General features: G+C 42.4%; 1 protein-coding gene across 4 annotated transcripts in view; it reads right to left on the bottom strand.

Annotated features, from left to right (window-relative positions):
- Positions 1-11,249: 11,249 nt before the first annotated feature.
- PHF21B (PHD finger protein 21B) overlaps positions 11,250-14,551 on the bottom strand; it is a 192,920-nt gene continuing 189,618 nt past the window's right edge. For all 4 annotated transcript variants that reach the window (XM_081860962.1, XM_081860964.1, XM_081860963.1 and 1 more), the window contains one exon: positions 11,250-14,420. In XM_081860962.1, coding sequence (XP_081717088.1) covers positions 14,193-14,420 — 228 coding nt within the window. In that variant the 3' untranslated portion in view covers positions 11,250-14,192. The remainder of the gene's footprint in view (positions 14,421-14,551) is intronic.

Here is a 14,551-nt window from a genome sequence, read left to right as displayed (position 1 = left end):
GAATCCTCCTTATAGGCAAAACATTTATTTATTTAAGAGTAGTCCTGCTAATTCCACTTTCTTTCACTTTCCTTATGTTGTCACTCAATTAATTTGCTGCAATTTCCATGGAGAGAGGGAGAAGGCATCACTCTGGCTCTCTCTCTCTCTCCCCTCCCCCCGCCCCACGCCTTCCTATCATTGCACATTTTTGAATAAATTGAACCCAAAACCTCAAGAGCTTTGAATTTGTCAGGAAATTTCCTACCACAGTGTTCAAGTGAGTATGAAATTGCCCCAGAACACATTTCCACCATCCCTGAAATAAATAGTTGGGTTGTGATTCTGAGAAATAGGTTACACTTTTTATTGTAATAGTATCCCAGTACTGTTATGATGAGTGTGAAAAGTGGAGCGCTGCTTCGCTTCTCTCTCTCTCTCTCTCTCTCTCTCTCTCTCTCTCTCTCTCTGACTTCAAAGGGCTCAATGTCTTGGAAAATACACCACACTGATTCTTAATGTGTATTTCAGCCACAGCTGATGCAGGAAGTATAATGTTGTATTAAAACATTTCCCATGATAGCAAGAAAGCTGCATTAGAACTATCATTTTTATTCTAACATGCAATAAAACAGTAGAACAACAAGAGCATTTAGGTTAGAATCCTGCTGTTACTCTGAAGCCTGGAAAAATCTTTTTCACTCTTTTTCCCCCCTTTTCTTCACTTTTCTCTAAACAGCTTACAGTAAGCAACACTTCAGTTCAGCTGTCTGGTTTAATTCAGAGAAGGGGCTTTGCCAACGGAACAACCTGCCCCAGTTTGGACAGAAGACCACCAGTAGTCAGAAAGCAAAACAACAGTTTTATCTCCCCATTGCAACAGTGCTCTTAAAACATTTATAATGTAAATTGATACTTTTACACACTTTCTGTTCTGCTGTCCCTTACTGCCATACTTTGTACATCCTCTGCTTCTCATGCGCTGGATGAGCAAACTCATTATCCCCGCTCCCTCTAATAATAATAATAATAATAATAATAATAATAATAAAATTTTATTTATATCCCGCCCTCCCCAGCCGAAGCCGGGCTCAGGGCAGCTAACAACAATAAAACAGTACAAAAGTACAGCACAAACAACACTCTAAAATCATTCATTATAAAATTAATTAATTCAAGCCACTGGCAACCATTGGGCCAGAGCTCCGTGAAGATTGCCGAGGCAGGGGGTCAGGCTGTGCCGTGGCCAAAGGCCTGGTGGAACAGCTCTGTCTTGCAGGCCCTGCGGAAAGATGTCAAGTCCCGCAGGGCCCTGGTCTCTTGTGACAGAGTGTTCCACCAGATCGGAGCCACGGCCGAAAAAGCCCTGGCTCTAGTTGAGGCCAGCCTAACTTCTCTGTGGCCTGGGACCTTCAAGATGTTTTTATTTGAAGACCGTAAGTTTCTCTGCGGGGCATACCAGGAGAGGCGGTCCCCTAGGTACGAGGGTCCTAGGCCGTATAGGGATATGGATGAGCACCCAGAGAGCAACATGGGTACTTGGCTGGGTGGAGATGCAGGCTGCAAGATTCCAAACACCGTCTTTTATCAAGAACAAAAAACTGCACCATCTGGCTACCCATAGAAGCCAACTCCCTTCATCCCACCCCAAAAATTTAGGGGGCTGCCCCCCAAGCTGATTGGCATTTCCATTGAAATGGTATGGGTGCACCTCATCATGTGATGGGTTATGTAGAGCAGGGCTTATCTGCCCCCACCCCAAATATTTTATTCAAGTGGGAACCTCTGCTGGCTATTATTATTATTTACAATCGGCACTTCTATTAGAACACACACACACACACACACACACACACACACACACACATATTTCTCCAGGGTATTGAGCTGAGGAGTTTCTTTAGACTTGGGGTGCTGGGGCACAATACAAGCCATCTCTCCTAAAAGTCAGTGATAACAAGAGCCATAAAGCAATACTGTGGGTATTCTGAGTGCATTCACACTGCCACAATACCACCTGCCATTTTTATGACAGTCTCCAAAGAATGCATTACAGGAGTCTAGTCTGGATATGACCAGGGCATGGATGACGAGGGTGAGGCTGTTCCTGCCAAGTGACAGGATCGCTGCTGGTGTACCAGCTGAAGGGGTTAAGAAAGGGCCAGTGACTGACTGCTGCCACCACCTGAACTTCCCAAACTCTGAGCTTGGTCTTTTAGGGAACGTGAGACCTTCAAGATGACTTGTAAACCTCCATTCAGAGATTCTGGTTTCCCCATCTTGTGTGGATTAAGTTTCAGCTTGTTCATTCTTTTCTATCCCTGTGCTACCTCCAGAACCATATCTGCTTATTTTCACAGCAGAATTATCATTATTCTTATTTTAAAAATAGGTTGCTCAGGTTTGCTCCACAAAGAGCTGAAACAGCGTTTGAAAGTCATTATAGACCCACAAGGTCCAGAGGGCTGCTGTTACCTTGGGCAGGCAGGTGTTAACCTGGTGAACTTTGGCATATATTTCCAATAATGATCCACACTGCAGCACATCTGGGAGTCAACCTCTGAACTGCAGAAGCTGAAACAGTTGACTTGACTGATGTGAGATTTCGATGACACTGTTAATTGGTATATAAGCATCCCTATGTGCCAATAGCATTAAAAATCACACACTTTTTTTCTACTTGAGTGTGCTTATAGTATCAGTGCTGTTTCTAATTAGGACTGAATTGTGAACTATCCACCAATATTTAGAATTTGCTTTGCTTCCAATCTTGTGCCTCAAATTTTAAATGAGTCCAAACTCAAAATCTGAAATAGCATATTGGATGTGATGCTATATTTCAAACTTCAGACTCAAAGTCATTCAGACTTGTTGATATCTTCATTCTTTGCAGGGAATGGGAATTAATCACCTAAACTGCCAACTTTCAGTACTAAATAGCATTACTGTATATGTCAACTATGAAAGTGCTGAGATCAGCATGGGCTCCACCATCCGGGCGAGCTTTAGGAGCCAACTCATTATTTGTGGTCACTTCCACCTTCCCCCCGTCCTCCCGCACAGTGGTTCCCTATTAGCTAACTACTGAGGACCCCCTAATTTTCAAAAGCCAAGCCGCAGACCCCCTACTTTTGAAAATTTTGATAACGCTAAGATAGCTACCTCTGCAAAGCAATTTTTTGAACAAAATGTGGGGTAGCCCCTAATAAGCAAATGATTTTAGGTGTACTAAAAAAAAACAGACTAAGGCTGAGTGATAAATGGTTTTCAACATTGTGATATATCATCAGCTAAACATCACAATATGGGGAGAGGGTGTTATTGGGGTGTTGTGTGTATTTTGTGGTTTTGTATTTTGATTTTGTTCTGTGACCGCCCTGAGACCTCCGGGTATATAAATTCTAATACTACTACTACTCATAATAATAATAATATTCTGATATATAATGATGTCTGAAATTCAAGATCAGGCATGGGGTTGAGGGAATCATAGAATCTTAGAGCTGGAAGGGACCCAAGGGGAGCAGCAGCTGCGGAGAATGGATGAGTGGCGGGAGGAGAGGAAACGGAGTCACCTCCATCACATGGTTTGAAAGGAAAACTGAGAAGCTGGGGTTATAGAATACATAGTGCCTCCCAGATCAGTACCAGGTGAGATGTTGGGCCTGTCCCTCAGACCAGGACCACAGTCCTCCTTTCATCTCATGTCCAGTTGGGACACATTCAGAAGCAGCAAGAAACTTCCTCATGGCTTCTGAGTGTCTCACAACCCAGAACATGGTAACTGAGTAGCAGTCGAGAGGACTGACAGACTGAAGGAAAGGCTCTGCATCTCACCTTGTGATGCTACTCATTTGATACCCTCCCCCAGACACATGCAACAATGCTATGGGAAGAGCCATACCTCAGTGACAGAGCATCTGCTTTGCATGCCAAAGATTCAATCCCCAGCATCTCAAGATTGTTATTGTCATCGTTGTCATCATCCTTGGCATTTGTCTGTCTTGAGAGACAATGGAGTGCACCTCTAGGGGTGAAGTCAAACTACTGGAGAATCTCAACATCAGCTGTGGCTGCAGAGACCAGTCGCTTGTAACTGCTGCCTCCCACATTGTTTATGACCTCCCCAGGGTGCCAACCCGGGCAGTGTGTAAGGAGGTCCTGGGTTGTCCAGATGACAAGACCACCCTGATGTGGTCCAAAGGAAAGGAGCGCAAGATGTTTGGCACCAGCTTGGCTGCAGGAGTTGCCACAAGGAGGCATACAAGGCACCATCCAACCGTCTTAGGGACTCTGGATTTGTGTAGGGTTTACTCCTTAGCCCTTTCTTCTCCCAAAGATGTCCTGCAAGGCAGTGTTTCTTCTCCTAGATGGGCTACCTTCCCAGGTGGATGAGCCCCACCTGCACCTCACTTCCCTCTAGAAGCCCAGGCAGAAACCATGCTATTGAGGTAAAGCTGGGAGAGAATCACCTGAAACTCTGGAGAGCCATTACCGGTCAGCGTAGGAAACACTGGACAAGATGGGCCAATTCAACATAAGGCAGCTTCCTATGTTCCTAAGCTGTGAGAGGACATCTCTTGACATCCTGTCCAGTTTGGTCCTTGATGTCATATATGAAAGCATCCAGTTAATCAAACAGCAGCACAGAGTATTGGTCAGAGCTGGGGCCAAGAGTTGTGAAATTAGAACTAATTTCAAATAAACTTTATAAGCAACTGCCTTACTTCTGAATTTGGGGCTTAGTTTATTCTGATTTGAGATGCGGGTGGCGCTGTGGGTTAAACCTAGGACTTGCCGATCAGAAGGTAAGCGGTTCGAATCCCTGCAATGGGGTGAGCTCCCGTTGCTCGGTCCCTGCTCCTGCCAACCTAGCAGTTCGAAAGCACATCAAAGTGCAAGTAAATAAATAGGTACCACTCCAGCGGGAAGGTAAACGGTGTTTCTGTGCGCTGCTCTGGTTCACCAGAAGCAGCTTAGTCATGCTGGCCACATGACCCGGAAGCTGTACGCCGGCTCCCTTGGCCAGTAAAGCGAGATGAGCACCGCAACCCCAGATTTGGTCACGACTGGACCTAATGGTCGGGGGTCCCTTTACCTTTACTTATTCTGATTCACCCTTGTGGATCCTACCTGTGGAGCCTTTCATGCAGTACACAGCCAAGCCAAACTATTTCCTGCTAAAACAAAATAAAAAAATTCCTTCCAGTAGCACCTTAAAGACCAACTAAGTTAGTTCTTGGTATGAGCTTTCATGTGCATGCACACTTCTTCAGATACACTGAAACAGAAGTCACCAGACCCTTCTATATAGTGAGAAGGTGGGGAGGGGTATTACTCAGGAGGGTGGTGGGAATGGGTGTATCTGAAGAAGTGTGCATGCACACGAAAGCTCATACCAAGAACTAACTTAGTTGGTCTTTAAGGTGCTACTGGAAGGAATTTTTTTATTTTGTTTTGACTATGGCAGACCAACACGGCTACCTATCTGTAACTATTTCCTGCTACAAAGTTTGGTGATGGTAATCAACTTGGAAGACTTTAAAGAGGCGATGGGACACATTCAGTGAGATCAGTCTGTCTGTTCAATAGCTGCTAGTCATGATGGCCACATGCTGTGGGAAAGGGGATGCTGGGAGAAATGTCCGGGTGTGGGGGCCCCGGAGTTGCCTGAGTACATTGAGTGCGTATGATGGACTTGGGAGTCAAATAATGAGCTGTTAATTTCACAATTGCCCTTTTTTGTCTCTCAGCAAAACATGTGGACTGTACATCCAAGGATTTCGGTATTCATTTCTTTTTAGGAAATGTGTGAATTACACAGTGGGAAAAGTAATTAAAACCAATGATTTGAACTGATATTTTGTCTATGCTGATCATAATAATGTAAATTAACTAGCTCCTGACACAGCACAGCAATCCTTCCTCTGGGGAACTACGAAACTGCAAATTCAACAATATGACAAGCCCATTTGCATAGAAACTGTAGCACATACTTCCTGCTTATGTAATTTCACTCTGAATGGACTGAATTAAGTAACTGGTTTTAAATCGTTTTGATTTAAATCAGTCCATCCTGAGTGGAGTGTGTTACGTGACGAGTATGTATTACTGTTTCTGTGCTAATGGATTTAGCATATTGTTGTTGAGATTGCAGTTTTGTGGTTATTCTGGAGGAAGCACAGGCATTTTCGAAACTTGTTTGGAGAACAGTATGGCAATAAGCCACTTTCTGCATCTGTTAATTTCTGCATCTTTTTGTTTGCTGCTTAGAGAGCATTGCATATGCAGCTTACCTATCCTTTTTTTAAAAATAAGGCATGCTTTGTATTCAGCTTGGACTATGCGTACATAGCCAGTGTTTCTAACATACCAACATCCAATCTTTGAGCCTTGAAAATACCTCAGAGAAGTTGACAGCCATTCTTTTCTATCAAGTGCTGTTTTCTTGGAGGTGAACTGCCAGCAGTGGACAAGGACAGAAATGGTTCTGAGTGGGACCAGAGGGGCTTCGTGCTCTTCTTCTCTCCACCCCCCACCCCCCGCTCCTCAGCTTGATAGCAGCCAGGTGTCCTCGGTGGGGCCGGGTACTATTTCCATCTGGATTGTAGGAGGGCGAGAGACCTCCTTGTGCTACGGAGGTCTGTAGGATACAATTACGAGTGGTGAAAAGGAGACTGAAAATTTTATCTTTTTGGTAATACGTTGTGGGCCATGTAAGATTAAGCAGGGAGTCAGAAGCAATTGAGGCGGGTATAAAAATGGGGAATTTGTGGAAGGGAAACTGGGTCGACCTTAGAAAAAGTGTGTAAGCATATATGATTGATGTATATAAGTTAAAAGTTGATATATAAACTGAATTAAATATAACAACAAATTAAGGTTAAAAACTTAGGGATAAGAACTTGTTGAACAAATACTTGGACATGGAATACAAGAAGTGGAGGTGAGGGGAAGTTCTGGAAAAAAGTTACTGAAAATATGGACTGTAAAGGTTGAATCTTTTTTCTTTTTTTTTTCTTCTTTTCTTTCTCTTTTCTCTTTTCTTTTTATTATTTTTTTGCTTTTTGTATTATTTGAAAATCTAATAAATATTATTTAAAAAAAAGAAAAGAAAAGAAAAGGAGACTGAAAATTTTATCTTTTGGGTAATACGTTGTGGGCCATGTAAGATTAAGCAGGGAGTCAGAAGCAATTGAGGCGGGGAGACTGCACATCCCTGAATTAGAAACAGGGGGAAATGCATTTTCTCGGAGACAATGCACACTGACCAGAGAATGTGACTGTTACCTAGAGAATGTACAAAGGGGACTAAGCTAATGGGCTGGAGAATGCCCAAAATGTAGTTCAGATATGCACATTCTCCAAGGTCTGTTAGAAATTGCGTACAATGTGCAGGAATGTGCACAACTCCCACTTCATAGATGAAGTGCACATTCTTCACGAAGCCTGGTGAATCTGCAAAATGGCCAGCTGTCCTGACAATAACAGTTTAACTTAGCATTCCCCCTAATGGCATTAGAGGGAATTGGGCAGCTATTTTCTAAGCCGTCGGCAGGTGGCTTAGGTACCTGAGGTACCACTTTAGCTAATGGGGCCTCCCGCTGCATGATCTCTGTTCTCATCCTGAAGCAAAGTTCTTAACCCGAGGTACTACTTCCAGGTAAGCGGAGTCTGTAACCTGAAGCGTATGTAACCCGAGGTACCACGGTAAGGGTACTTATTAGTTCTACATTGAAATTATGCTATTCTTTGGCTCCCATCCACCTTACTTCACTGTAAGTCTACTGGGTTTTTTTACTGGGTATATAGCACAGCATGTTTCAGGCCTCTAGTTGTGTGAGCTTTTAAGAATAACTTTATTTTATCTATATATCCTTTCAGGTGTTTTTTTTAAAAGCATAATCAAAGAAACTGCTATGTATCCTTAAGTAATAATTTGGTCATTATTTGGCATGGCATTAGGAGTATAAAATTGCTGGCACAGCAGCGTTTAGAATACAGAACAGCATGTGGCTACTTTGTCTAATATCAACACTCGTAAACTCTTTCAAAGACACTCTGTGTCAAAGCCTGAAAAGGAGATGAAAGTTTTGTCTAAATTACATAGATGAAATGGTAAAGCGAAGGAAAACACAAGCTGTAAAATCTTTCTGATGAATACCAATGATCAAAGACCTGATGTATTTCTGTACTCCAAAAACACCCAACACAAGCAATTTTAAATTTATTTATTTATTTATTTATTGCTGGGAGTTCCTTCAAAGTCTTGCAAGTAGTTTCTCATCATGACAATTTTAATGTAAGCAACTCATTCTCAGGCTTTAATGGGATTCACCCTGGTTAAGTTAAAAGTCGCTGGAGAGGCAGTCTAGTGGCTTCTGTTTACACCAATCCATCTCTCCTGGAGCTGGGGCTCCATTTCATAGGGAGAAAGCAGCCACGGTGGGGAAAAATTGATTAAAGCAAATGCTATTCCATCTGATGTAGCAGTTTCTGCTTCATTTCAGAATAATGTCCCTTTTTGTAAACATTCTCTGAAGAAGAAGGTAGAAAGTTAGGCGGACTTTTTTTAAAAAAATTAAAAAACTGTATTATCAAAGTCAGGAAATAATCATTCTGCCTATAGAATTAGCAATGAAGCTCTTGACATGATGGCTGGTTGGCTGCAGAACAGATGAGTCTCTGTTCATGGTGAACTTGCATAATCTTTGACTTGATGTGGGGATTTTTTTTCCAGTGGTTCATCATTAGTGATTCTTCATACATGCATGTCATTGCTTGAATGTGCAAACCTCTCCAATGTGTTAACAAACCAGGGAAGGAATGACATTCAACAGCTTCTCAGGTGTTGCACAGCAACGTGGTCATAGAATTTATCCTATTTCACCCTCTGAATCCTGAAAGGAAACCTGAACCCTGAGTCAGCACCTGGACCCCTGCAATCTTGCACTGCTCAGAGACTGGGGTGGGGGCAACAATAAGAGCCCTAAAAAGCTTTTTGCACCCATATCCTGGTCTGGTTGGGTGCAGGGCTGCAAGGTGTGCAATTCAACAACCTGATTGTTTGAGAGATGCAATCAACCAGTAAGCAAAGACATAAAAAGAAACATAGAATAAAAACTGCCATTTACAATAAATACATCCTTTTAGCAATGTTTTGTCATCACGTTCTTTCTGAAGGATCAACAATTTCTTTCTTGCAATTTCTGTCCTCCCCCAATGGAGCCTTATTTATACAACACTGTCAGCATTACAGAGCAATATAAACACTTCCCCTCCTTTTATTGCCTATATCACTTTATTTCCTTTAACTGAAATCACCTTAATAAAATATATTTTTAAAAAGATTGGTCTCTGCCCCAAAGTGCTTACTTACGAAGATTTTCTGTTGATTGACAAGAAGCAAGCAAAGGCCTCGCAGGGATGGAAGGTGGCCGGCTGAAGCGGAATCTTTCCGGGGGGGGCAGAGCTGGTGTTTGTTGCCTTTCAAAGGATGCACTTGGGACTACAGATGTCTTGGACCACAGTAGCTGTTTTTGGGTCCCCAAATCACCTCAGGAGAAGCATAGTGCAACATACTGCCAATGATGAAAGGCTAGCATAAGCCAGAACATCCCTGTGTCCATATTCATTACCAAGGCATCACGCAGAGTATTGCAATGGGCTCCCTGTCTCTTTCTAGGCAAAGAGATTTTTATAGGTCTCAACAACAGCAGGCTCTTTGCTTTTTAAAAAAATATTGAGGGAAGGCAGAATTGGACATGATGTCATAAATGATGCCCACCCACCCCCGATAAAATCCATACACAGAGAGTATGGGTGGTGATGGGTTATCATAGCTTATAGTTACAACACTCTGAAATTAAAAAGAAATGGCAAAAGAGTATGTAAAAGGAAGGGCATCCTCTTCCCTTCATTCTGGGAATGCTAATAGCAGCAAGCAATTCTTTATCAAAGGTGAGAGTTAAGAGCAGGTTCATGATGCTTCTCCTGGTGAACCTCCTGGAACCTTAAAGAATCTACATTTAGCTGTTGAATGTGTGCCTTAAGCTGCTGGACACTGCAACAGCAAAACAGAAACTTACTTTCTTGTGTGTTAAGTCTCATTGAACTTGGAAGTTGGAAGAAGAGGAGTTTGGATTTGATATCCCACTTTATCACTGCCTGAAGGAGTCTCAAAGCGGCTAACATTCTCCTTTCCCTTCCTCCCCCACAACAAACACTCTGTGAGATGAGTGGGGCTGAGAGACTTCAGAGAAGTGTGACGAGCCCAAGGTCACCCAGCAGTTGCATGTGGAGAATCGAACCCAGTTCACCAGATTACGAGTCCACTGCTCTTAACCACTACACCACACTGGCTCTTAAGGGCACACAAGGGCCATCTAGTCCAATTCCCTGCAATGCAGGAATTTCAGCTAAGCATCCACGAAATGATAGGTGGCCATCCAACCTCTGCTTAAAAGCTTCCAAGGAAGGCGAGTCTGCAATCTTCCAAAGGAGTCTGCTACACCCTCAAACAGCTCTTACTGTCAGAAGGTTCTTCCAGATGTATAGCTGGAATCTTCTTTCTTGTAACTTGAAGTCATTGGTTTGAGTCTTAGCCTCCAGAGCAGGAGAAAACAAGCTTATGCCATCTTCCATGTGACATTCCTTGAGATATTTGAAGATGGCTATCGTATCTCCTCATGAGCTGAACAGTCAACATCTGCTCGAGCTACTTGCCCAGGAGATGACAAGTGGCTTAAATGTCCCCTGATCATTCTGGTTACCCTTTGTAGTGCTACATTATCTTTTTTGAGATGTGATGATGAAATACTGTGCACAGTTCTGGTTGTCAGAGTGTATAGTGTGGTTGCAACACAGATTTATGTAAAGGTATTGTAATAATGAGAGTTTTCATTTTTATCCCTTTCTTTATTGTCTTTAGGATTGAAGTCCCCTCTCTCATGCACTGGGGCAACATTTTAGACTGCAATTAAATGTGAGGGCAAATTATGGCATGCAGTTTATTTTTGAGACCATTTTGATTCTGGTGTCTAAATTGGTGAATGAAAAACCAAATCTTGACAATGGCATTTCTATTGAACAGGAAATTATTACCTATGATGCCGTGTGGGCAGAGTTCCCAGGAGGACTGTTGGAGGGGTTTGCCATGGATGGTGAGGGGAAGCAGGAATGAGGGGGCCCAGCAACACACTTCGGCCTTCTTCAGGGTGGCACAGGCTGTGCTTGGAAGCTGCACGTACATTCCAGGGACCACACCAGTATTAAATCTGTCAGTCAAGTTTTAATTCATCATAAAGAAGTAAACTACATTGGTATATTTAAGACAAACACTTTGTTTTCTATGCACACTATCCACGGGACAGTCCCTTTTCCAAAATAACTACTTTTAACAGTCCCAGAAAAACACTTCAGAAAGTTTTCACATTAAATCAACTTTCTGTGCTTTCCCCTTTTCTTTAAATTCGTCTTAGAAGGAGAAAAAGAACCATTAAACCTGAAAACATTTACATTGCAAGCCACGTTCGAATGCATAAATTGGCATACAATAACCAATGTATCACAACTGTGTTTTACTTAGTTCACTTTTGTTTGTCAATAAAAGAATATAAAAATCTTGTTCAACAGAGTGTTAAGTGTATTAAAATAGATTTGTATAGTACTGCACAGTTTCTCCCGGAGTTGTGAAAATGGTTGAAGGGACTGTGTGCTGCCTAGTGCTGGGTGACCCCCCAATCAATCAATAAAAAGCCAAATCCCTTGATTTATTGGCACCGTGTGATAGGCCATTGTGAGATGCTTCACCTGTGGAATGCAGAAATGGATTCTTGCTTCAGACCTACTTAAACACAGGGGCAACATTTAGAGAGGGCCGGTGGGCAGAGTACCCTACGCCCTTCCTTGAGGTTTTGACCCCACTCAAATTATTTCTCAGGAGCACTTATATTTCTGGCCAAATCGCTGGTTCTACAGGCTGACTTGCTATTGTCATATATATATTTAAAATGGGTCTGTGTCTTAGGTATGCATGCCAAAGGCACAAATCCATTTGTTTAAAACAAACAAACAAACAAACAAACAAACAAACAAACAAACAAACAAACAAGGCTGTGTTAGTATTGAGAAAGATGCTATAATTGTGAATTACTAAAAGTAATGCAACAAATGCTGTTAAAATACACTGCTACTTTGTAATATAGGACTTCAAATCCTATACACCAGAGTTGGCTAATCCTTCGTGACCCGAGGGCCACATTTCCTCATAGCCAATCCTTCAGGGGCTGCATGCCAGCCTTCAGTGTGGCCTCTTTGCAGTCCTACACACTTGCAGCCTCCCTCCTCAGCTAAGCCATGCAGATCAGCTGAGGAAAGAGGCTGCTGCCCCCTCCCTGGGCAAGGGTTTTTGCATCCTCATCCATGTTGGGCTCTGCCCACCCCAGCACAAACACACACTCCCTCTCTCAAAGTTTGTCACTGCTGAAAAAATTGGCAAAATCTTTGGGGTGCAGAAAAACTGTCTTGGAGGCCAGATTAGGCCCCCCCAAACCAGAGGTTATCACTTCTGCTATGTAAATTTACCTGGGAAAAAGTACCATGGGAATCAATGGCACCAACATTTAAGTAGACATGTATAAGATTGCATCCTGAATATTCAAGAGTGAATCCCCCAGCCCCTGGAATCCGATATGGTGCTCCTCATAGGGTTACAGAATGGGAAAGTTATGCTAAGGGGAAACTGGTTTGTCCACCACTAACTTCTGAGGTAGGCCTCAGGGCACCAGCAGAGGCTGCTTGGCCGGATGGGGCCAGACTGAGCTTGCTGCATCGGAAGACTAGCTAGAGGGGAGGGGGAATAAAGCAGTTTCTCCAGTATTTTCTCAGGCTAGTGCTAAACATGTCACATGTGGTAAAAATCAACAAACAATATAAAAAGAAAAGGTTTTCCAAAAAGCACATTACTTAGAATGTGACAGCCCACCCCCTACCCCGCAGCTCCTGATACATCCAATAAATGAAACAACCCCTTGAGGCAGTTTATTTCCTGTACTATTTAGCAGATACTTCTGCAAGTGAAATAAAATAAAATAAAATAAAGAATAATCATTTTTCACATTCCCTATTTTACAATAAAAATGCAGTACAAAAGTGTAAAGTTTTTTGGCATATCATTTGTACTGTCTTGACAGGAAAAAAAAGCAGCAGCAAAAAAGATTATTTGCTTTCTTTCTTTAAAAAAAATCTGACCCCGTCCCCGCTCAAAATAATAATAAAGATCCAACCTGCTGAAGATATTTGTCACTATTATGGTTTATGCTAAACCTTGCACAAAAAACTCCATGAGAAAAATACATCAATAGCAAAATAAGTTGAAAGGTCCTGCAAAATTAAGGGGTTTTACAGGCATACCTCTTTAAATACTTCAGAACGCATATACAAGAAGCATCAGCATGAAAATACTTCAATATTTCACTAGAAATGCTAATTTCATACATTTTTATTTAAATATCTGTAATTCTCAACTATAATACTGAAAAAATGATTTGATTTTGAAGGCTCTGTGAGTGTCCCACAAATGCAATTCTTCTCAAATAGCCCCTTGTCCAGTTCAACCTGAATCAATGTGGCAGACCTTGTTCATTTAAAAGAAAAATATCAGGAATCCATGTTGATTTCCAAGCTATTCCATTTTTCACTGTCACCAATTAACCATTCCTGCACCCCCTACCAACTACCTGCATACTAGCTAACTATCTCTTTGCTTTTAAAACTATTTTCCCTCCAAAATGAGAACTTTTTAAAGTCCACCTTCCCTCCCCAAGGATGTGCTCCATTCCATTCCACCACCGCACTCCCCTCATTGGCCAACATATGCTGCTTCATTTTCCTTATCCATTAAATACTTTAAGGCCAATGCAACAAAAGAAAGAAAGAATATCCTAAGTACAGAATATCTCAGCAATAGAAAACTGCAGCAGGATCTGCTTTGTAGAAAGTTGCCATGACACCAACGAAGTCAAGCGGGTGGTTCACCCAACATCCTGGTGTAATAAAAATTGACAACAAAGTCTTTCTGTTCCCCTGCCTCCCCTCAAGTCTCCTTCTCGATGCAGTTGCAGTGTTTCCACAGCTATTGTGTTTGCATCTATCTAAAGTTCACCTTTTGTTTTCTTTCAAAAAAGAAAAACCAGGTTTTCAGGCAGCCCCTGTCAGTTGTTCCCCTGTGTCGGCTGCAAGGCTTTGTGTACAGCAGCAGCTGAGGCAGAAGACGGTTTGATCCAGGGGACGGTTAGCAGGGAGGAGGTGGTGGTGGTTGTCATGGTAACCTGAATCATCTGCTCATTCTGTATCAGTCTAATGAGAGTTTTGAGGCGTTCCAGCGATGATTGAACCCCTTTCTGCTGGGCCAATAGGCTGTTTTTTCGCTCTAAGCACTTCTGTCAAAGGTGGAAAGAAAGAGTAAGAACACATTCCATTGGATGTCAAAACACTCTCCCTGCAAACACGCTTTTGTGTGGGCAAGCTCAAATAAATGAGTTGCACCGTGGCCCCCCTTGAAGCATCCTGC

The sequence above is a fragment of the Podarcis erhardii genome, assembly GCF_964252035.2.
Source record: "Podarcis erhardii genome assembly, chromosome: 5".
In the NCBI taxonomy this organism is placed as follows: domain Eukaryota; kingdom Metazoa; phylum Chordata; class Lepidosauria; order Squamata; family Lacertidae; genus Podarcis; species Podarcis erhardii.
This window is presented reverse-complemented; position numbering and strand designations above follow the sequence as displayed.